The sequence below is a fragment of the Delphinapterus leucas genome, chromosome 21 (genome assembly GCF_059928025.1).
Source record: "Delphinapterus leucas isolate spDelLeu-1000000601 "Yukka" chromosome 21, BTC_Dleu_Yukka2, whole genome shotgun sequence".
In the NCBI taxonomy this organism is placed as follows: Eukaryota; Metazoa; Chordata; class Mammalia; order Artiodactyla; family Monodontidae; genus Delphinapterus; species Delphinapterus leucas.
Genome location: NC_143149.1, coordinates 17545772 through 17568378, shown reverse-complemented (window position 1 = coordinate 17568378; position 22607 = coordinate 17545772). Strand labels below are relative to the sequence as shown.

Genomic DNA, 22607 nt, shown 5'->3' with positions numbered 1-22607 from the left:
TGTGTTTTGCTATATGGCAGGGTTAATCTCTCTTTACCCTCATTTTTCAGGTACTTTTCTCTATATTCTTATTTATTTTTCCATATTAGCTTTAGTATTATAATTTCAAAATCTGTGATAAATGTTTTCTTCCAACACAATTCCAATTTATGTTAACTTATTATGTCATGAAATATGACATTAAATTATGTCATGAAACAATAGCACTCCCGTTTAAAAAAATTGTTTAAGCTTGATATATTATGGAACATTTCAGTACTCTGATACCCGTTTTTTTTTTTCCAACACCACCAAGTAATTCTCCAGTTCTCACCAGACACTGACTGTTTCCTATGAATTTAACTTAATTCTGATGCTATCCACCGGGAGATGGCGTCAGATCCCACAGATTAGGGGCTCAGTCTCACAGGCTGCTCCATTTCACATACCAATTGAAAATGTATAGTTACCTGTGCTATAAATCACAGGTTCCCATGACCTCCACCTCAGGTTTGAGTAATTTGTTAAGTGGCTCATGGAACTCCAAAATAAATTTACTTATGTTTACTAGTTGATTATAAAGGATATTATAAAGGATACAGATGAATAGCCAGATGAAAGAGGTACATAGGGCAGGGCAAGGTCTAGGAGAGCCGCAAGCACAGGAGCTTTTGTCCCCATGAACTGGGGTGCACCACCCTCCTACCATATGGATACATTCATCAACAAGAAGCTTGTCAAATCTTATTGTTCAAGGGTTTTTTAGAGCTTATTCAGCAGCCCCCGTCTTCCCTGAGATCGATGGGTGGGGCTGAAAGTTCCAACTCTCTGTCAGTTGGTCTTTTTGGTGACCAACCCCGTCCTCAGACTATATAGGGACTCAGCCTAAGTCACCTCATTAGTATAAACTCAGATGTTACAAATAACAAACAAGGGTCCTATCATTTAGAAACTTACCAGGATTTTAGGAGCACTTTGTCTAGAACCTGGTCAAAGACAAATATGCTTCTTATTATACCACAAATACAAAGTAAAGTATTTAGTATTCTATTTTTTTAAAAAGTCTTTTAATCTTTTTTACAAGAGTGACTGACCCATTTAAACTTAACTATATTAATTTAAGTATTGGTATTTAGATAATTCTCATCTGCATTTCGGCCTAAATTACACTAATTATTTTAGAGTGTGGTTCTCTTTGAACTGCTCTAAAAGAAAAAAAAAGTTAAATGTAAAATATCTTTTTTAGGTATAATTGACATGTAACGTGTACAACAGAATGATTCAATAGTAATTTATATTACAAAACGATCACGATAAGTCCAGTTAACACCCATCGCCATACATAGTTACAAAATTTTTTCTTGTGATGAGAATGTTTAAGATTTACTCTTAGCAGCTTTCAAATATGTAGTATAGTATTATTAACCATAATGATGCTGTATATTACCTCCCCATGACTTATTTATTTTATAGCTGAAAGTCTGTACCTTTTGACCATGTTCACACATTTTGCCTACTGCTGCCCATCACCTGCCTCTGGCAAACATCAATCTCTTTTCTGTATTTATGAGCTCAGTGTTTTTTGTTTTTGTTTTTCGTTTTTAAATTCTACACATAAATGAGAGCATATGGTATTTGCCTTTCTCTGTCTGACATATTTCACATAGCATAATACCCTCAGGGTACATCCATATTGTTTTGAATGGCAAGATTTTCTTTGTTTTTATGGCTGAATAATATTTCGGTGTATATATACACCACCTTTTCTTTAATCATCTACTGATGGACACTAGGTTGTTTCCATCTCTTGTCTATTGTAAATAATGCTGCAATGAACATAGGGGAGCAGACATCTTTTCGAGTTAGTGTCTTCATTTTCTTCACATAAATACCCGGAAGTGGAATTGCTGGATCATATGGTAGTTCTATTTTGAGGAGCCTCCATCCTGTTTTCCATAGTGGCTATACCAATTTACATTTCTACCAGCAGTGTACAAGCATTCACTTTTCTCCATAGTCTCACCAATGCTTGTTATTTCTTATCTTTTTGATAATAGTCATTCCAACAAGTTTGATAGTTAGTAATCTAATTATCAAAGAATTAGCATCTTTTCTTGTACCTGTTGGCCATCTGTATGTCTTCTTTGGAAAAGTATCTATTCAGATTCCCATTTTTAAATCAGATTATTTGTTTTTTTGCTGTTGAGTTGTATGGGTTCTTTATATATTTTGGATATTAATCCCTTGTCAGATAGATGGTTTGCAAATATTTTCTCCCATTCCGTAGGTTACCTTTTCATTTTGTTGATGGTTTCCTTTGCTGTGCAGAAGCTTTTTAGTTTGATGTAGTCCCATTTGTTTAGTTTTGTAAGTGAGGTATTAAAGTCCCCTATTTTTTTTTAAAATAAATGTATGTATGTATTTATTTCTGGCCACATTGGGTCTTTGTTGCAGTGTGTGGGCTTCTCATTGCAGTGGCTTCTGTTGCGGAGCACGGGCTCTAGGCACGCAGGCTTCGGTAGTTGTGGCATGTGGGCTCTAGAGCACAGGCTCAGTAGTTGTGGCGCACAGGCTTAGTTGCTCCTCGGCATGTGAGATCTTCCCGGATCAGGGATCGAACCCGTGTCCCCTGCACTGGCAGGCAGATTCTTAACCACTGCACCACCAGGGAAGTCCCAAGTCCCCTATTCTTATTTTATTGCTCTCTGTTTATCCTTTTAGGTCTGTTTATATTTGCTTTATATATTTAGGTGCTGCTCTTTTGGGTGCATAAATATTTATAATTGTTATACCCTCTTGTTGGATTGACCCCTTTACCATTATGTAACGCTCTTCTTTGTCTCTTATTACAGTCTTTGTTTTAAAGTCTGTTTTGTCTGATATAAGTATAGCTACCCCAGCTTTCTTTTGGTTTCTATTTGCGTGTAATATCAGCATAAAGAAGTCCCTTTAACATTTCTTGTAAGGTCAGTTTAGTGGTGATAACTCCTTTAGCTTTTGCTTGTCTGGAAAACTCTACCTCTGCTTCAATTCTGAATGAGAACTTTGCTATGTAGAGTATTCTTGAAAGTGTTTTTCTTTTGGTACTCTAAATATGTCATTCCCCTGCCTTCTGGCCTGCAAAGTTTCAGCTGAAAAATCTGCTGGTAGTTTTATGGGGGTTCCCTTGTACCTAACAAGTTGTTTTTCTCTTGCTGCTTTTAAGATCCTTGCCTTGTCTTTAACTTTTGACATTTTAATTAAAATGTGTCTTGGGGCTCCCCTGGTGGCACAGTGGGTTAAGAGTCCGCCTGCCGATGCAGGGGACACAGGTTCATGCCCTGGTCCGGGAGGATCCCACATGCCGTGGAACGGCTGGGCCCGTGAGCCATGGCCGCTGAGCCTGCGCGTCCGGAGCCTGTGCTCTGCAGCGGGAGAGGCCACAACAGTGAGAGGCCCACGTACCGCAAAAAAAAATGTGTCTTGGTTCATCTTGTTTGGGACTTCCTGGCTTTCCTGGGTCTGGATGCCAGTTTCCTTCCCTAGGTTAGAGAAGTTTTCAGCCATTATTTCTTCAGATAAGTTTTCTGCCCCTTTCTCTGTCTCTTCTCCTGCTGGTACCCCTATAATACAAACCGTAAGTTCCTTAAGCTATCTTCACTTTTTTTCCTTTTTTTTCTCTGCTCTGATTTTGTGAGTTCCACTGCCCTGTCTTGAGTTCACTGATCATTTCTTCTGGCTGATGACTGTGACATCCTTTGTTTACTGATATGGCAGGAAATATTCCATTTCTCACTTTGCTTCATCCAGTCTGCTATTGAATCCCTCTGTAGTATATTTTTCAGTTCAGTTGTTGTATTCTCCAGCTTTGCTTCTTTCTTGTATTTTCTTTCTCTTTGTTGAGGTTCTGTCTATGTTCAGGGAGCATTTTTATGACCTTTACTCTGAACTCTTTATCAGGTAAATTATGTATCTTCATTTCATTTCATTAAGGTTTTTTTTCTGAGGTTTTATCCTATACTTTTATTTGGAACATATTTCTTTGTTTCTTCTTTTTGCTTGACTCTGTGTAAGATAAAACAGTTACCTCTCCCAGTTTTGAGGACAGGACTAGGAGATGAACCTTATCATTCAACCCTACCCTGGCTCTTGACTGTCTCTCAAGCCTTTGTGATTGTCCAAGCAACCTATTATTTTTTTAATAGCTCCCAGGAATTAAGGGTGTGTCAAGACCTGTCATTGCCCCACAGGGGAGGATATCCATACCTAGATTTAGGCTGATTGGAAGCAAGACCTTCTGGCGGCAGCTTTTAATGTATGCAAATATATACAGTTCTGTGGGACCACAAGCTTATTAAGTCCTGCTAGCCACCTGAGCCAGGTGATGAGAATGAAAACATGGTGTCCATTGGCCTCTGTTCCCTGAAGGCACTTCCATAGGCCTTCACATGCATGGATTCCAAGCCTGAAGCCCACCCCTCAGACTGAAGCTTCAGGATAAGCAAATAGGCCTGTTTCACATTAAGACTGTGGGTGTGTTTAAGTGTGCTATCTGCAGTGCCCTGGTGTGGTAGCCTGCCAAGAACTGTCTACAACTGTTACAGTCTCATGGGACCCAGGAATGTCAGCCCCCCTGGCCACCAGAGCCAGGTAAGTAAGGGGCATTCCCTGGTTGGCAGCCACAAAAACGAGAGCACCAAATACAAAACTGGGACACCAAACACACGTAAGATCTCCCCTGCAAGACATGCTGGCGTTCCAGAACATGCAGAGGGAGAGCACAAAGATAGTAGAGCCCGCCCTCTGGAGTCTGTGGAAGGATTACATTCAGTCCTTAGAGTTGTGTTTAATTAGAAGCCTGCCCCTCAGGCTATAGCTATGATAATAAGCTAATAGGCCTCTTTCAGCAGAAAGACTGAGCTCCTGTTGTCTCATGCTGTTCCCCTGGGGGGGTAGCTGATTTAGAACTTGTTCTCCATTTCTGTGAGTGTGAGCCCCGCTGGCTGTCAGATTCAGACAATGTTGTGGTGTCCTCTGGTTGCCACTGCAAAAACAAGGGTATAAGCTCCTTTCTCTAAGATACTGGTGAGCTGGAGTGAGGCAGAGGGAGAGTGCGGAGATGACGTCCACTGGCCTCCATTCCCTGAGAGAGCATCTCCGTGGGTGCCTCAGTGTCAAAGCCCCTGGACAAGCACATAGGCCTCTTTCACAGAAAGACTGGGGGTTGCTTCTGTCTGCTGTCTGTGCAATGTCCTGGGGGTCATAGTCTACCAAGAACCTTCTCTCTGATGGTTACAATCCTGAGGGACCCAGGAACATTAGCCTGCCTGGCATCCAGAGTCAAGCAATCAAGGGATGTTCCCTGGGCAGGAGCTGCAGAAACCAGAGCACCAGATGCATATAGGAGCTCCCTCTGGGTGGTACTGGGTCTCTGGAGCACAGCAGATGGGAAACAAGATGTCGCCCACCAGCCACCATCCCCAGAAAGTATCTCAGCGGACCCCTAGATGTGTGTTAAGTTAGATGCCTGCTGCCTGGAGCTGATGCTTTAAGATTGGCAAGTGAGCCTCTTTCACATTAAATCAGGTCCTCTTCTGCATTTGGCCCTAAGGCAGGGGAGTCCAAGAGTACGAGCCCTGTAAGAATTGTTTCTTAGTTTGCGTCTCGGGGACATGAGCTCTTTTGGTCTTCAGAGCTAGATGTTTAGGGGCTTGTCTCTCAGGTTCAAACTCAACCCTTAACTCCCCAGAGAAAAGCTCTGGGTTTTGAGTTTTCTCCAGCTTGTGGGTTGTCCTGCTGAGGGTGAGGTTTATGGTGAGATTGTGTCTCAGCTTCTCCTACCAGCTTAGATGTCATTTTCTTCTTGTTTGCCCAATGTGTAGGAGCTGCTCAGCTAGTTTTTAGGGTTTTTTTCAGAGGAAATTGTTCCCTATGTAGCTGTTGATTCAGTATTTCTGTGGGAGAAGGTGAATTCAGGATCTTCCTATGTCACCATCTTGATTCAGAACCCAATATTTATTACCTTGCAAAAATAAATTATTTTCTGATTATATCTTGAGTACATACTGCTGTGCCGCTTTTTCTAATATATACATAGTTTTTTGTTTTTTTTTTTTGAGGTATGCGGGCCTCTCACTGTTGTGGCCTCTCCCGTTGCGGAGCACAGGCTCCGGACGCGCAGGCTCAGCTGCCATGGCTCACAAGCCTAGCCACTCCGCAGCATGTGGGATCTTCCCGGACCGGGGCACGAACCCGTATCCCCTGCATCAGCAGGCAGACTCTCAACCACTGCGCCACCAGGGAAGCCCTATACATAGTTTTTATATGCATCTTTTTTATGTTTTAACATTTTTAACAGCTCATCTATATATTTTTCTTTGAAATTTTCCAGAAAAGCAGTCTTGACTTGCAGTCAGATTTTGCCAGATATAATGAAAGCTACGAATTTATTCAAGCTACAGTTGAATACATTTCCTGGACTTAAATGTTCTCCATTTCTTCTATGAAGATACACATTGATGCCAACAGAAAGGCCATATTTGAGTTTTGAGCATTCTGTTCACTTCCAGTGTGACCAGTTGAATTGTATATTTTCTGAAACATTTTTCTTTTTCATGGAAAGAAATGAAAATTTTCTCTTGAGGGGTGTTCATATTTTATCAATTTATATCTGATTCACTTATATAATTATAATAACTAATGGCACCTGCCATCTGTACTGCATAACCACTGTTATTTAGAACAATTTAGGAATACTTTTACAAACTTACCCCTAAAATCTAACCTCATGTTTTTCGTCTCTTTCTCTTTAGCCTGTACAGTAAAGCGGGTGGGACGCCTCCTTGTGCCTCTCCGGGTTTTCCATTTCTTCCTCCATATCCCCCACAAGAAGCTACCAGGACTGTCAGTTCTTTATCTGTTGCTGACACTGTTTCTTCTTCAGCGACAAGTCATACAGCAGCCAAACCTGCTGCTCCTTCATTTGGTGTCCTTTCAAATCTGCCACTGCCTGTTCCCACAACAGACACTTCAGCACCGGTTGGTATCAGATAGTAGTTTGTACCCTTGAAATATTCAGTCAACATACATTATATCCCTCCAGTGTGCCAGCCACCATGGCACAAAAGATAAAGAGATTAAATCACATTTTCAACTTAAGTAACAATTTCAAAGAGGTAACCAGCAAATAATTAAATAATTGTAAGTAGAAGAGATAGTCTAGAGCTATGGCAAAGACACAGTTAAGGGAATAGTCAGTGCTCCCAGGGACCATCATAGAGCTAGAAAGATAACTTTATAAAAGATGCAATTCTTTTTCTTAAACCACTTTATCCTTGGTGCCTCAAAGCATGCCTGATGCATATAGTAGGTGCTCATTCAAAATGAGGCAGATGAATGAATGGATTTACACTTGGGGCCAAATTTTGATAGATGGTAATGAATTTGCCAGGATGTTAGGGGGTCACATAGGGCAATTCTGTGAAGAGGCAACAGCATTGACAAAGATTTGGGAGCATAAACCAGATGGCATATTTGTGAAGCTGCCTGTTACAGAGCCCTCTGGTTGTCATATAGGACACAGGCAAAGATATGAGAAGGATTGTATAGGAGAAGCATGTATCAGCTTATGGAGGGTCTGCTCTAGCATACTGAGGACTTTTAATCCAGTGTCTCATTGGTGTAAAAAATTGTGTGTTCTTAAGTTAAGCTGGTATCTGCTGCCATGTGGGATGTTACTGAGGGAGAGACTGTGCATTAAACATATTAAAGGGATTTTAAAACCTTCATTTTTAACCCTTAGTGAATATCACCCATAGTAATACTCAAATATTAAAAAAATATCATAATCAACTTTACTAATTTTAGTGTTTGTAATAATTTAGAATATAGACCCATTAGAATATAGACCCAAGTAGACTTCATTTTTCCAAAACCTTTCATCATTGTATTAATGAATATTATGAACAAATTATAATTAGTATAAATAAAATTACAAGAGAACTTTTCATGGGTCCTTGATTTTAAAATGTCATCTATATTCAAACAATGTATACTCTGTTCCTTATCTACCCTACTCTCTCATGGAACTTAGGTAACTATTCAGATTTTTGCCAACTTACTAATTTTTCTATACTTAATGCCTTTCACTTTGAGACAAACATTCATATACATCAATGAAACCCAGAGATAATTCTCCACATATGTCACAGATACACTTAGGAGATTTATTTTACAACCGTATACTTGTCCAAGGGCTAAACACAGGTACTCACGTGATCCCCATTAAAAAAAAAAGTAACCCTCTATGTATAAAGATACACTGAAAAAACAGTGAAGAAAGAAGGGGAGGGTAAGGACAATGTGAAGTGCAAAGATTAAGTGTGATAATGAAAACAGTTATGGGATGCAGTACATTAAAAATTACTTTTACAACCAAATAGGAGCAGTCAAAAAGATGGCTGAAATTTAACACCATTTCACACTCTCTTTAGATAAGCCAAAATGGTTTTGGTTACAAGATGCCTGATATCCCTGATGTATTTCCAGAACTCTCAGAACTAAGGTAAAAAAACTAGGAGAGTAACATTGGTGTTTGTTGTCTATTTAATTTGTAAATAGAAACCACATCATCATTTTCATATCCATATTAAGTTAAAAAAAACTTTTAAGTCATCACTCTTCCTATATTGTGGTTGTCTTAGTGGGAAAGTTCTATGAATCAGTCGTATGTCTTGTAGGTTATATTTATTGAGTTACTGGTCTGTGAGAAATCCTACAGTTAAAAAACGTTTAGCTTTATTTGATCCAGTGTTTTACAGTCACTTGTAGGAAGTGGTGATGTGTTATTCTCTGCTAATAATTAATAAAGTTTACACGCAGCACGTACACGTTAAAGCAGTCATACACGGAGTAATGCTTGCAGCAACCCGTGAAGTAGGGGCTGTTATTGTTGCCGTGTTATAGAGCATTCTCCTCCTCCTTTCCTTTCTTCCTTCCCTTTAAAAACATTATTATGAAAACATCAAAAATACAAAAAGGTGAACCTCTTTGCCATCTTCCAGCTTTTTTCAGGCAGTATGGGTATAGGTCAGGATTATTTTAAACCAAATCCCAAATATTCTGTTATTTTTACCTATAAGTTCTTCACTAAATCTCTCCACCAGGTAAAGACTTTTCCTTTGCCATAATCCCAATCCACATCATCATCATACCTCACAATATGAATGCTCATTCTTTAATTCTTTGATATTATCTTATTTCCCCAGGGTCTTAATAATTAAATCTTTTGGTTGGTAGTTTATTTGAATCGGGGTTCAAAATAATATCTACCTATTGCATTTGAATACTGTTATCTTTTATAGTTCTTTTAATCATGAACCATTTCTCCCATGTTTATTAATATGTATGTACATATACACACAAACATATATATACACACATATGCATGCATACATATACATACAAATATATATACATACACATATAAACACATAGAGAGTAAATTATACACATATTATTAAATATTTATGTAAGAAACTGGTTATTTGTCCTATAGAATTTCCCATACCCTGTTGTTGCCTGATTGCACCTTGTGGTTCCATTGAGGGTGTTCCTCTGTTTCTCATATTTCCTTCTACTGGTGGCTAGATACAGAGTTTTGATTAGATGTAGGTTCAATTTTTTTTGTCAAATCATTACATTGTACACCTTAAACTTAGACAATGTCTCAAGAAAACTGGGGGAAAAAATTTAGGTTTAATTCTTTTGGCAAGAATATTTACATCATAGTTAGTGCATATTTCCTATTACATCACGTACGGCAGAAATGATGTCTGGTTGCCTTTTTTTAGTGACATTAGGGTTGAAACACTTGAAATCACTGACTGTGCATTATTTCATTAAGGATTGCAAATGTGATTTCCTACTGCCAGAATTAGCCAGAAGTCTATGAAGACTTTCCTTCATAGAAAAGGAAAGTTTAGTTATATTGAAATATACTTCATACAGAAAGACAAAATATATGCTTGATTTTTTTCCTCTTAATTTATTGATTTTGAGAATAATGAGTTGATGCATAAGCTAGCTGCAAAAGTTCTGATAGGCGAGTTTTTGTTTTTTTATGGTTGTTTTTGAGTTATTATAAACTCATAAATTAAAAAAGAAATTTGTGTTTCAGTCCATTCAAACATTATTCTTTTTGCTGCTTAAACAGTTCTATCTTTAGTCAATAGGAAACTCTGGCAAAACAAAGATGTCATGGGCTCAACATGAACATTTTTTTTTCCCTGACCTGAAGCCAGCCATTTCTCTGAAAGGCACTTGTTCTTTTTCAAAATAACAATACTAATAAAATAACAATATCAGTAGTGATTATTGAAAGCAGGATAAGTTTTTGTTTATTTGTTTTGTTTTTTACACTTCTTTTGTCTTTAGGATATAGCGCACCAGAGATGTACAGCCAAATACTATTTTTTAAAGTCTTTTCAGTAAAATTTCTCTGGATGATTATATAACTTAGGAAAAAAAACCAGGTTCATTTATTTCCATTTGCTTTGAATTTTAGAGACTGCTTTTTCTTTTTTAATTTTGTTTTTTAATTATATAATGCATTTATATGGATCTGTATGTAGTCAAAACTGAAAGATAGGTTCAGAAAGGTTTCCCTCCCTCCCTATCCCACCCATCCAGTTCCCTCTTTCACTCTCTGGATATGATTTTTGTTCTGGGATTGGCCTTCCACGATTGCTTTTTAAAAACATTTTTATGACTATATGTACACAGACACATATACATGTATCATTTATTGTGACAGCCACATACCTAGTAGGTAAATAGGCTCAGAGGTTAAAATTGGTAGGTTATTAGGGCTGTTCATAAACCCTCGTCTTCATAGTCCTGTAGTGACTTGACACTGTACTGTATTTAGAGTACTTTTTGTTCTATTGTGATTGATGTTTTATTTGCTTTTAAGGTTGTAATTTTCCTTCTTCTGTGTCTATATAAAAATATATATGTCAAAAATTATTTAGAACTCTATCAGCTGAATAAAACTGAAAAATGGTGAATATTTATTATGGAAAAAAACTAGATGACTGATATTCATTAACATTTTTTTCTGTTGTGTTTCTAGTGTATCACAACTTACAGATATGAATGACCAAGAGGAGGTATTACTAGAACAGTTTCTGACTTTGCCTCAACTAAAACAAATTATTACTGACAAGGATGACTTAATGAAAAGTATTGAGGAGCTAGCAAGTATGTCTTTCCTTACTTATTAAATTTCCTAAGAAAAATGTGATCTTTACCTAGCAATAAACTAAAAATTTATCTTACAGGAAAAAATCTCCTTTTGGAGCCCAGCTTGGAAGCCAAAAGGCAAACTGTTTTAGATAAGGTGAGTTAGTTATCATTTTTTAAGAAATCCATACAATTTTAAAATAGAATTAAATAGCATTTTAATTTTCTCTTTTAGTATGAATTACTTACACAAATGAAATCAACTTTTGAAAAGAAGATGCAAAGGCAGCATGAACTTAGCGAGGTAAGATTGTTTAGCTCTTTTACCATAAGAATTTTTAATCTTAATGTGCATGTGCCACATTCTTAAATTCATTATTACCAGAAAACATTTATTAGGTATCTGAGTTTATCTTATCTGTTTATAAGTCATGATAAACAGCTCTAAGTTACACAGATGAACAGCTGTCAGTTATAAGCCATTGTGAATCAGTTGTGCTCATGCAAGAGCATTTGGTTCCAAAATAGAAAAATAAAAAGCCCCATAAAGAACTCTTCTGGGAGAGTTATTATAAAGGCAGTTTAACTCTTCTAATAAAAGCTACCAACAAAAATTTAAATTTTAGACTACTTGTAAGCCTATATACAAGTATCTTAAATGAAAAGTTAGCAACTTGAAAAATATAATATAATATATAAAAAGTATAAAGTGTAATTCACCACAAATAATAGATTTTATGCTAGAAATATGTGAAAAATCAAAAACTTCATAAAATTCAACCCATGTTCCTAAAAAAACAAATCTTTAAAAATAAAAAGGGCAAAAATCATTTAAAAAATTAAAATAAATGTCAGTAACCCAATCATAATATTCTGTTTCCTTTAAAATCAGGAATTCTAGAAGGTAAAGCCAATTTAGTAAAACATAAAATAGAAATAAGACAACAGCAAAAAAAAATGATGGTAAAGGAGAATATAAATTTATAATAGATTTCAGATGATCATTCTTTAGAATAAAATAATAGTAGCTGACATTGTACAATTGTTGTATCTTTTGTATTGCACTAAGCTATTTACATATATTGCCCATTCCACCCAAAACCCTATGAGGTAGATGTTGTTACTGTTTATCCATTTTGCAGATGAGGAAACTGAGGCACATGGATATTCAATAACATCCCTGAGGTCATGTAAATAGAAAGTATCAGAGTCAGGAGTCACATGTAAGCAGTCCTCCCTCACTTAACTGGAAAATCTGACAGAGTTAACTAAGATACCTGTAGATGCTTAATAAAGCTTAGTAGATGCTGAAGAAGCTGTTCACAATAATCAGCATCATTCCTTAGACAAACTCTTAGTAAACTAAGATAAAATTAATTCCTTAATTTAATAAGGAAACCAACAGCAAACATCATACCTAATGACTCAACATTTTCAGGATCCCTTTAATGTTAGGAATGAGACAGTGATGCCCCAGTATCACTGCTATTTAACATTGCTTGGGAGGTTCTGGCCACTGTAAGAAGACAAGAAAAGGAAAAGAGGTATAATGTAAAAGAAAAGATGAAACGGTTGTTAACCAAAACCAAACAAGTAAAAATCCTAGCAAATTGAGAAGGTTTTCTTCTAGATATCTCGCAACTACCAGTGCAAAATGAAGTAGAAGAAAAAAACTCATTTACAATATAAACAAAACTGTAAAAAATTTAGAACTGAACCCAATGAAGTAAGTTAGGAAACTTTACTGAATGACACAAAAGAAGACTTGAAGAAATAGAGTAACAGAATATTCATGGACTGAAAGATACAGTATTATAAAGATTTCATTCTTCCCAAAATAACTTAAAAATCTTCTATACTTCCAATCAAAATCCCAAGAGTATTTTTTTAATTTAAACAGATTTATTCTAAAGTTCTTCTGAAAAACTAAACAGGTTAAACTAGTCAAGAAGAGCTTGAGCAAAAAGAAACCCTTTCCCAATATCAACATACACTATAAAAACTCTTTATTTAAAACAGTAGAGTAGCCTTGTAGGAAGCAAAAAATAGTTCTATGGAACAGATTCTGCAGTTCAGAAACAGACATATATATGAGTAATTGGTTAGAAAAGAATGAGAATTTAATAAAGGCAGTCCATTTAGAAAAAAGTTAGATCCCTATATCATAGCATACACAGAAGAATACTCTAGATAGAGTAAGTATTTAGGTGGAAACCATAAAATTATGAGAGACAACTATCTGCTAGAGGTTTTTTTTAGGATTATGATGGGAAAATCCTTTCTAAGCATTATGACAATAGGCAGAAGCATAAAATAAAAAACTGATGATTTAAGCTATATATAAATTTAAACTTTGTATACATTGAAGATTATAAAATCAAAAGTGAAGTAAAGGGGACAAATATTTGTAGCAGATATAACAAATATTAATGCCAATGGTCCATAAAGAAACCTTACATACAGGCAAAGGGAAGAACAGGAAACTCACAAAAGGAGAAATATGAAGGTCCAATAAACATTCTGATATAGCAATTATTCTGACTTCTTGAAATGTTTAAAAAAATCCTTGATTCCTAGGATTGTCTCTATAGATGTGCTCACTCAGAACCTCTGAAGATGATGACTCTTCTATACTCTAAAGTATGGAAACCACTTCACTAGACTGTTGGTGCCATTAGTGCAGGAACCTGTCCTGTTTTTTTCCCCCTGTATACCCAATACCTTGGTCCAGTGCTTGGCACATGGTACGTACTCAATAAATATTTAATGAGTAAGTAAATGGAAACATTTGAAAAGATGCCTAACCTTACACTAATAAGGAAAATTACATTGTGTGAGCGAGACTTGTAAGGATAGATAACCAGTGTAGGTAAAGGTGATTAAAAATGGTGTATTTCTATATATACCTGTATGTGATGTATCACAATGAGATACCATCTCACACCCACTAGGATGACTATTAATTAAAAACAGTTTTAGTTCCTACATTTAGATCTTTAATCCATTTTGAGTTAAATTTTGTGTATGAGGTAAGGTAAGGGTGCAACTTAATTCTGAACATGGATATCCAGTTTTCCTAGCAATAGTTGTCCAAGACTGTCCTTTCCCAATTGAATGGTCTCGGCACACTTTTGAAAATATTTGGCCATATGTATGAGTGTTTGTTATTTCATTGATCTATATGTCTCTTCTGATTGCCAGTACCATACTGTTTTGATTACTGTAGCTTTATAGTAACTTTTGACATCAGTAAGTATGAATCCTCCAACTTTGTTCTTGTTTTTCAAGATCGTTTTGACTATTTGGGGGTCTCTTGAGATTCTCTGAATTTTAGGGTGGATTTTTCTATTTCTGCAAAAAATGCTGTTGACATTTTGATAGGGATTACATAGACTCTGGAGATCACTTTGGGTAGTACTCTCTTAAAAGTATTAAGTCTTCTGATCCATGAACACAGGGTGTCTTTCTACTTATTTATGTCTTCTTTAATTTCTTTCAACAATGTTTTGTAGTTTTCGGTGTCCTTCACCACTTTGGTTAAATTTAATTCCATCACCTTTGCCATATTCTGTTCATTAGAAGCAAGTCACTAGGTCCAGACCACACTCAAGGGGAGGGGATTATACAAGAGCAGGAATACCAGGAGAGGAGAATCATTGGGGATCATCTTAGAGGGTGCCTACCACAATGATCTGATTCTTAAATTCCCAAGAGAGGACAGTGATCTCCCCAGTTTCTCTCACTCAATAGCTTGTAGGCAATGCATTGGTTTCTATTGTGTTAGGTAGCCATCTCATATCCAAAAGGTGAGGACTTAGATGGGACCAGATTTCCTCAAAAAGAAGCTTTGTAAGGCACATAATGAATTGCTTCTCCCTACCTCTACCTCTACTCCATTTTCCTTCCCTCTAAGGAGTTTTTCTGAGCATTAGAAACTAATATACTTGATTTTCTTTTTCAGAGCTGTAGTGCGAGTGCCCTACAGGCAAGATTGAAAGTAGCTGCACATGAAGCTGAGGAAGACTCTGATAATATTGCAGAAGATTTCTTGGAGGGAAAAACTGATATAGATGATTTTCTCAGTAGCTTCATGGAAAAGAGAACAGTATGTAATACTCTTCAGTTGAGGACAAGTGACAGCGTAATATCAAATAACTTATGTATATTCATGAGTAAAAAAAACCTTAGCACATTACTGAGCTGGAGTTTTGAGTGCCGTGAGAGGAAACTGAAGAGCCTCTATTGAGAATGATAGCAACATCCTGCTATCACTTTAAACCTGCTGCTTGTGAGTACACAAGCAGGTAAATCACATAATGGTTCTGTTTCAGAAGTGATAGTATCTGTATCGTTCTGTAGTAAAGCTAGTAAATTAGCTTAAGCCTAGTCTTAATAGTTGTAATATACTCCTGAATAACCTGTTTCACAAGTTGTTTAAAAAGAGAATAACCTATATAATGTCTTTGTTAGTTTGTTTGTTTGTTTGGCTGTGCCGCACGGCTTGCAGGATCTTAGTTCACTGACCAGGGTTTGAACCCAGGCCACTATTGTGAAAGTGCCGAGTCCTAACAGCTGCACCACCAGGGAATTCCCTATACAGATTTTTAAAATTTTTTTGTTTTTAATATTACTGAGAACATTCTGGGGATAATTTCTGTTCTAGTATTTCCATTTTATATATATATATATATATATATATTTTTTTTTTTTTTTTTTTTTGGCGGTACGCAGGCTTCTCATTGTTGTGGCCTCTCCCGTTGTGGAGCACAGGCTCCGGACGCGCAGGCTCAGCAGCCATGGCTCACGGGCCCAGCCGCTCCGCGGCATGTGGGATCCTCCCAAGACCGGGGCACGAACCCACGTCCCCTGCATCCACAGTCAGACTCGCAACCACTGCGCCACCAGGGAAGCCCTCCATTATATTTAAAGAAAAAAATTTTAAGTCTGCTTAGCAGTATCTTGTCCTTTGATAGAGTCCTAAATATTTACCTAATTTCTCTGAAACATCACAGTTTAAAAATAACCTTTTGTTAATAAACGTTATAAAACAGATGTGCCATATATATATATGAGCTGTTAAGGAAAGTGTGGCAGATTTTATTATCCCCGTTTTCCATGAGAAAATTTGAAGTACAGAGATATTAATGACTATGGTTATAGCATTAGTGAAGCGTCGATTTTGGGTCCATTTTTCTTCAGTACTGTATAACTGTATCTTGAAGTTGTTTTTGTTTTATTTTTAGCTGCGTTGGGTCTTCGTTGCTGTGCGGAGGCTTTCTCTAGTTGTGGCGAGTGAGGCTACTCTTTGTTGCGGAGCACGGGCTCTAGGCACGCAGGCTTCAGTAGTTGTGGGTCATGGGCTCTAGAGCTCAGGATCAGTAGTTGTGGTTCACGGGCTTAGTTGCTCCACAGCATGTGGGATCTTCCCGGACCAGGGCTCAAACCCGTGTCCCCTGCATTGGCAGGCGGATTCTTAACCACAGTGCCACCAGGGAAGCCCTGAAGTTTCTATTTGTTAAGCTTCCTGGGTAACAACAATAGGATTTATTTTCATATTTTTAAAACACAGATATTTGAAATTATATAATCAGAGAACTGGTATAAAGGATCAGAGTGTGTTTTACATTCTGGAAGTTTACAAAGATTATCTTCCAAACAAAATTAAAACTTTTTTTTGATTCTTAAATTCTGCTCTACCTCAGACATCCACAGTTTAAATAATGTCAACAAGTTAAAAGATTCTTACTTAGAATTCTGTCAAATTTAGCTAGTAGTAGGAAGATTACTGGAGAAGTGACTGGTATTTTAAATAATTTGTCTTCTAGATTTGCCACTGTAGAAGAGCCAAGGAAGAAAAACTTCAACAAGTGATAGCAATGCACAGCCAATTTCATGCTCCACTATAGGTAAATTGTATTCTAGAAGGTTTGAGTCTTCAGGCTATTGCATGGCTATTTTTAATGAAGTGTTCTTACTAGTGTTTGTTCAGCCAGCTTTAAGCATAATACTGTCGTTATAGCTATTGTGCTATATAACATGTAGAATACTTTATATTAAGCATAATGTTTTATACCTAAGCATATAACCAGTAGAAATTGTTTGCATATTTTCTCAGTATGATATTGGCTTAAATGAATTTTTTTTTCAGTATTTGATAGCTACTTATGTAGAGTTTAAACTGTAATTAGTTCCTTTCTCTCAGCTGGTGTGGGGAGTATACCATAATAGTTGACATATTTCTCAGTAGTCTCTTTTGTCATTTCTTCCTTTAAAATGAATTTCTGCTCTGTCTCTTTTCCATCTCACATCAGGATTATTCCAGTAACTTTCTGACCAGTCCTCTGACTTTAGGGTTTCTCCTTCCTGCTCAGCACTGACAGAATGATCTTCCTAAAATACCACTCTGTGATAACATTTCTCTGCTCCAGGACCTGCAATGAACCCCTAGGGATGAGAAATGCCAAATTTCTCTCGCTTATATTTTAGATCATCCATTTTAATTTTCCATTTTCCCCTTATGTTCTCTCATGTCATGTTGTTTTTTCTACCACCATATCTTTGTTCATGCTCTCACCTGATCTCAGGACACTCTTCTGTTTTCCTCTCCATCTATCTTGTTTTAGGAATGACCTGGTGGCAAAGACTAGCTCCCACCTCAACAACTTTAAAAGCTTGTGTTACTGGATAACGCAGGGAAACAGAGCCAAAATGCAGAAAAGTACACCTCAGTCACCTGGGAGTGAAAACACGACATGAGGCCATCAGTAACCAAAGCAGCTCCTCTTAGACCCTTCCCACGACTGCTTGTTTTTCATTTTTGCATCTCTCTTCTTTTCTGTCTCTCACTCCCATGTGCTTTCTCACTTGCTCTTCAGAGAGCTTTCTTTGCTACCCACAGGCTTGATCATATCATGACAGTCCAAACAGCCAGTGGAGACTGACAAGGGTCTCACCACAAATTCAGGGAAAGAGACTGGCCCTGCATAGAACAGTGTGCATCCTGACCTCAGCAGTTTGACCTAGAGATTGGTGTCCTGTGTTCATCTGCCCGCTCTGCTGGGCTAAAGGAGTAGACTTTGAGAAGGGAGCATGGGAGGTTCCCTTAAAAGGGATCAGGCTACAAGGGAGGGAAGTGACAGGCATTTCTCAACCCCCATTCAAACTCTCTGCCCCTTTTCTCAATCTAATTCTCCTTAACATTAGTAGCAACACTGAATTGTTTTATTTTACAAATCAGACTGTTAATCCCTGAGGGTAAGGGTTGATTTTTAATATCAACTATGCATTTCTCAAGGTTGAGAAGTCAGTGGGCACTGAGTAATTGCTTACTGACATGAGCATGCTAGAATCCTTTCCCTACCTCTTTTCCCTCATAGTCAGATTATCTTCTTATAGGTAAATCTTAATTTATCATCTTAAATTAAATCTTAGGTTTTGATTTTCTTTTCTTTTCAGATTTTCCTGAAAACATGAACTGCCAAGAGAGGAATGGGACACAAGACTAAGCACATTTATATTTATGATTTGCAAATTGGCATTTCATTACAGTGGCTGAATACATAGATACACTATATAGATTGTATACAGAACTGAGACTGATTTTGTACAGATTAGAATGATTGCTATGATCTTTGCTTTGAGAAATTTTTCTGCACTATTTGCACTAAAAATGTTTATTTGTTGTTGATAAATCCTATCATATTTAAGTTCCACTGCTGTTCCTCTCTTACTATTGATTAAATAACTATGCATGTAATTTTAGCTAGTTTCAATATTTTATAAAATTACTTCATTTAAATTTGTAATTTTAATTTGAAACTGCCTCATTGCTTTATCAAGAATGGTTTCGATTTTTTCCTCTCAACCTTTTTTGAAAAATTACCATTTCAACTGTAGAAAAACTGTTATTCTTCCTGTTTCTTTCTGTATGATAAAACTTTCAGAAATAATTTGTTTTTAAATATTCACAGTGTCAGGAGACACCAAACCTGCCAATGTGCCGTCTCAAGGAAGTAACTTTTAACTCATACAATAAATCAAGAGTAAACCAGCGTTTTTTACTTATTGTTGTCTTATTTTTAAAATTAAAGTTGCACTTAAGAGGTAATACAGGTAAATAAATATTTTACCTAATAGAAAAAACTGTGTTTCATTTAAAATAGTCCAACATAAACTTTCACAGTAACTCTTATTATTTTTTTTTTTTCGGCCACACCGCGCGGCTTGCAGGATCTTAGTTCCCCAATCAGGGATTGAACCCGCATCCTCAGCAGTGAAAGCGCAGAGTCCTAACCACTGGACCACCAGGGAGTTGCCTCATGCTAACTTTGTAAATATAAGTATCTGCTGGGTTTGTGGTTAGATAAGGATATGCTAAGTTCCTCATGTTGAAGTTTAAAACAATATTTTTGTTAATAAATAGTAAATTTAAACACACAAAAGTCAGTGAATTTTTCTGACCTTTACTGTGTTAGCTTTTCATAACAGAAAAGCTTTAATAATAAATAAAATTAATAATAATTTTTAGGCAGTCTAGTTTTTAATAAATTTAATTGGATTTTCGCTTTAACTTGTACTGTGTTAAACAGTTTGCTTTTATACTACGTTACAGAATGAATATATTTTATGGGTAGCTGTGAAAGCTACTTAAGTAGAAAATCTTGAACTAGATATCTGAGGCTTGGTAGAGTATCCAGATCACAGAACAACCTAATGACAGTTTTTATTTAAACTTCATCACAGTATGGTTGCCATTCCAAACACCAGCAGACGGTACAGTTTTTTTCTTTTCTTTATTCTTCTTTCTATACATGTCTTAGCAATAGTACTTTAGGAAAAACAAAATTTTCTTAGACTTGAATAATACTTAGTCTATGTGTGTGGAAGGGCAAGTATTCACACGGACTATAAAGATGTAATTTGGGTAAAGAAATTAACTTTTTTTAATCACCTGTCTTCCTGGTACTGTGCTAAGGGCATGCCATTTAATCTTCAAAATGACCAGACGAGGAAGGTATTATTATTCTGGATGTGTAGATGAGATAACTGAGGTAAGTGTTTCAAATTTGTGGCAGTCTTCTGGGTATTGAGGAACCTTTCCTTACTGTAGTGGTCACAGAAGCTTCAGCTTTCCCAGCAGTCACCACAATGGAGGACACGGTAGTCCCGATCTTCTGCAAACAATCAGGAAGCTTTCTGAGAAACCAGGCCGAGCCCAGAACAAGAGGCCAGCAGACCACAGCCATTAATTCATTTGATCTAATTTTATTAAGTCCCTACCAAGAATGAGGCACTGTGGAAATACTATACAACGATGACTCAAACATGGTCTAGGTGTTTAGGTACTTACCTTTTCCTCCACCAAAAAAAGAAAAAAAGTCATTTTCTTATATAGTAGATCTCTTCTACATAATCGCATAAGTAATTCATCTCAATGTTTTTTATTCTTTAAAGTTGAACGATCCCAGTTTCATTCTGTACCAGTTAACATACCTTGGTTTCTCCTTTTAAAATTAATTTTTTAGATAACCTCCTTACAACCCAGTCATTAATAAGAGGAGTCTGATCATCTTTACCTACATTTAACCGACAAATCAGTTCAGATAATAGGTCATATAAGTCATCCAGGATGGACAATAGTCTGCATTTGAATATGTATGTATTTTGGTTCTGTTACTACAATAAAAATTTTAGTGGCTTTTCTTTAATCTTATGGATATATTATTTTCTTCTTAAAATTGGCTATATTGGAGAAGCAGTGCCAGAGGAAGAAAAAAAAGCCTGCCAAAGCAGAGATTCTGATTTTACTTTAACACATAATAGAAGACTAGATGGACGTCACAATAGTACAGAAAAGCTTAGGAGTTATTAGATTATTCAGAGTAGGGGTTTGTTATGGGTAGAAATTTAAAGGCTAGCATCTCAAAAATAGAAGAAAGTTGTCTAAATAAATGCGATACATGCTAAACATAATGTTTCAAAGTTGGAAGATTTTCTAGGAATAATTCTAAACTAGGAAATTTATATTGAAATAGAGATTGACAGGTAAGTCTGATCATAATTCATATGTGCTTAAATTGAAGGACAGCTCAGATTCATTTTTAGGGAAAGAAAGTAAACTAATCATGTGCTCTTAAAGAATAAAAACCTATGCCAGGTTTTCCCTTCTCTTCACCTTCCTTTATTCTAAAAAAGTTCCTTTGTTGACTGCTGAGTCATGATCAAAATGCTTACCTACTTCATATTATTAAATTTTCCAGAAAATCAATAATAAATCACTTGAGCTCTAAATATTACTAGTTGGGAAGTAATCTGTCTTGAGTCAGTTTTACATTGGTTTAAACCAACTGCTCTAAATAAAACAGTTCCTTGATGTTTGATTTAAAATGAGAATATACTGTTAGAGATTTTAGCCTTGTTGGATTGGCCATGCTCTTTTAAGGCTCTGTCCAGCACAATAAAGTTTTAATAAGCAATAAAGGTAACCTTTTTAAAATAAATTTCAGTGTTAGGTTAACTTTTAAGTAGTCTAAATTATGTTTTGTAAAATATTTGGTGTGGGGCTGAAAAAAAATTTTGTGTCTGATGTGGAAAGCATCACATTAAAGAACTAAATTTTAAAATATCAAAGATTTATGGTATTTGCTTTTCAAAATAAATGCATAATTCTGTTTGGTATAGTTACTGTGTTTTTTTTTTAATTTGTTATTTATTTTTGTAGATGTATACTGCCAAATGGAAGAAATTAAAGTCTCATCCTCAACATGAGGCAAAGAAGTTTCTAAGAGTTAATAATCAACTACAAGAGTGGTATGAAGTGAGTTATGTTATAAAAATGCAAAAGCTATTACAGCTTATCCTAAGTATCATTAACAAGGTATTCCCTGCTACAGAAAGTTTGTACCTTTTGACCACCTTTCTCCAATTCCCCAACCCCACCTCCACCTCAGGTTAACCACAAATCTGATCTCTTTTTCTCTAGCTTTGGTTTGTTCGTTTGTTTTAGATTACACATATAAGTGAAATCATACAGTATTTGTTTTTCTTTGACTTAGCATAATGCCCTCAAGGCCCATTCACATTGTCGCAAAAGGCAGAATTTCCTCATTTATTATGTCTGAATACTATTCCATGGTGTGTGTGCTTCTTTATTCATTCATCTGCTGGTGGACAGTTAGGTTGTTTCCATGTCTTGGCTATTTTAAATAATGCTGCTATGAACATGAAAGGGTACAGGTTACCTTTTCGAATTAGTGTTTTCATTTCCTTTGTATTCCCACAAGTAGAATTTCTGGATCATATGGTAGTCCTATTTTTAATTTTTTGAGGGTCCTCCGTACTGTTTTCCATAGTAGCTGTACCAGTTTATGATCCCATTAACACAAGTACACAAGAGTTCTCTTAAATTC

The 22607-nt window shown here is 36.3% G+C and overlaps 1 protein-coding gene across 1 annotated transcript in view; it reads left to right on the top strand.

The window, feature by feature from the left end:
* The window catches only part of VPS37A (VPS37A subunit of ESCRT-I), a 38775-nt gene extending 19524 nt beyond the window's left edge, over positions 1–19251 (top strand). The window contains exons 5-12 of the mRNA XM_022571086.3: positions 6771–6996; positions 8451–8521; positions 11090–11217; positions 11298–11356; positions 11435–11503; positions 15161–15304; positions 17025–17105; positions 18655–19251. Coding sequence (XP_022426794.1) covers positions 6771–6996; positions 8451–8521; positions 11090–11217; positions 11298–11356; positions 11435–11503; positions 15161–15304; positions 17025–17105 — 778 coding nt within the window. The 3' untranslated portion in view covers positions 18655–19251. The remainder of the gene's footprint in view (positions 1–6770; positions 6997–8450; positions 8522–11089; positions 11218–11297; positions 11357–11434; positions 11504–15160; positions 15305–17024; positions 17106–18654) is intronic.
* Positions 19252–22607: the final 3356 nt, after the last annotated feature.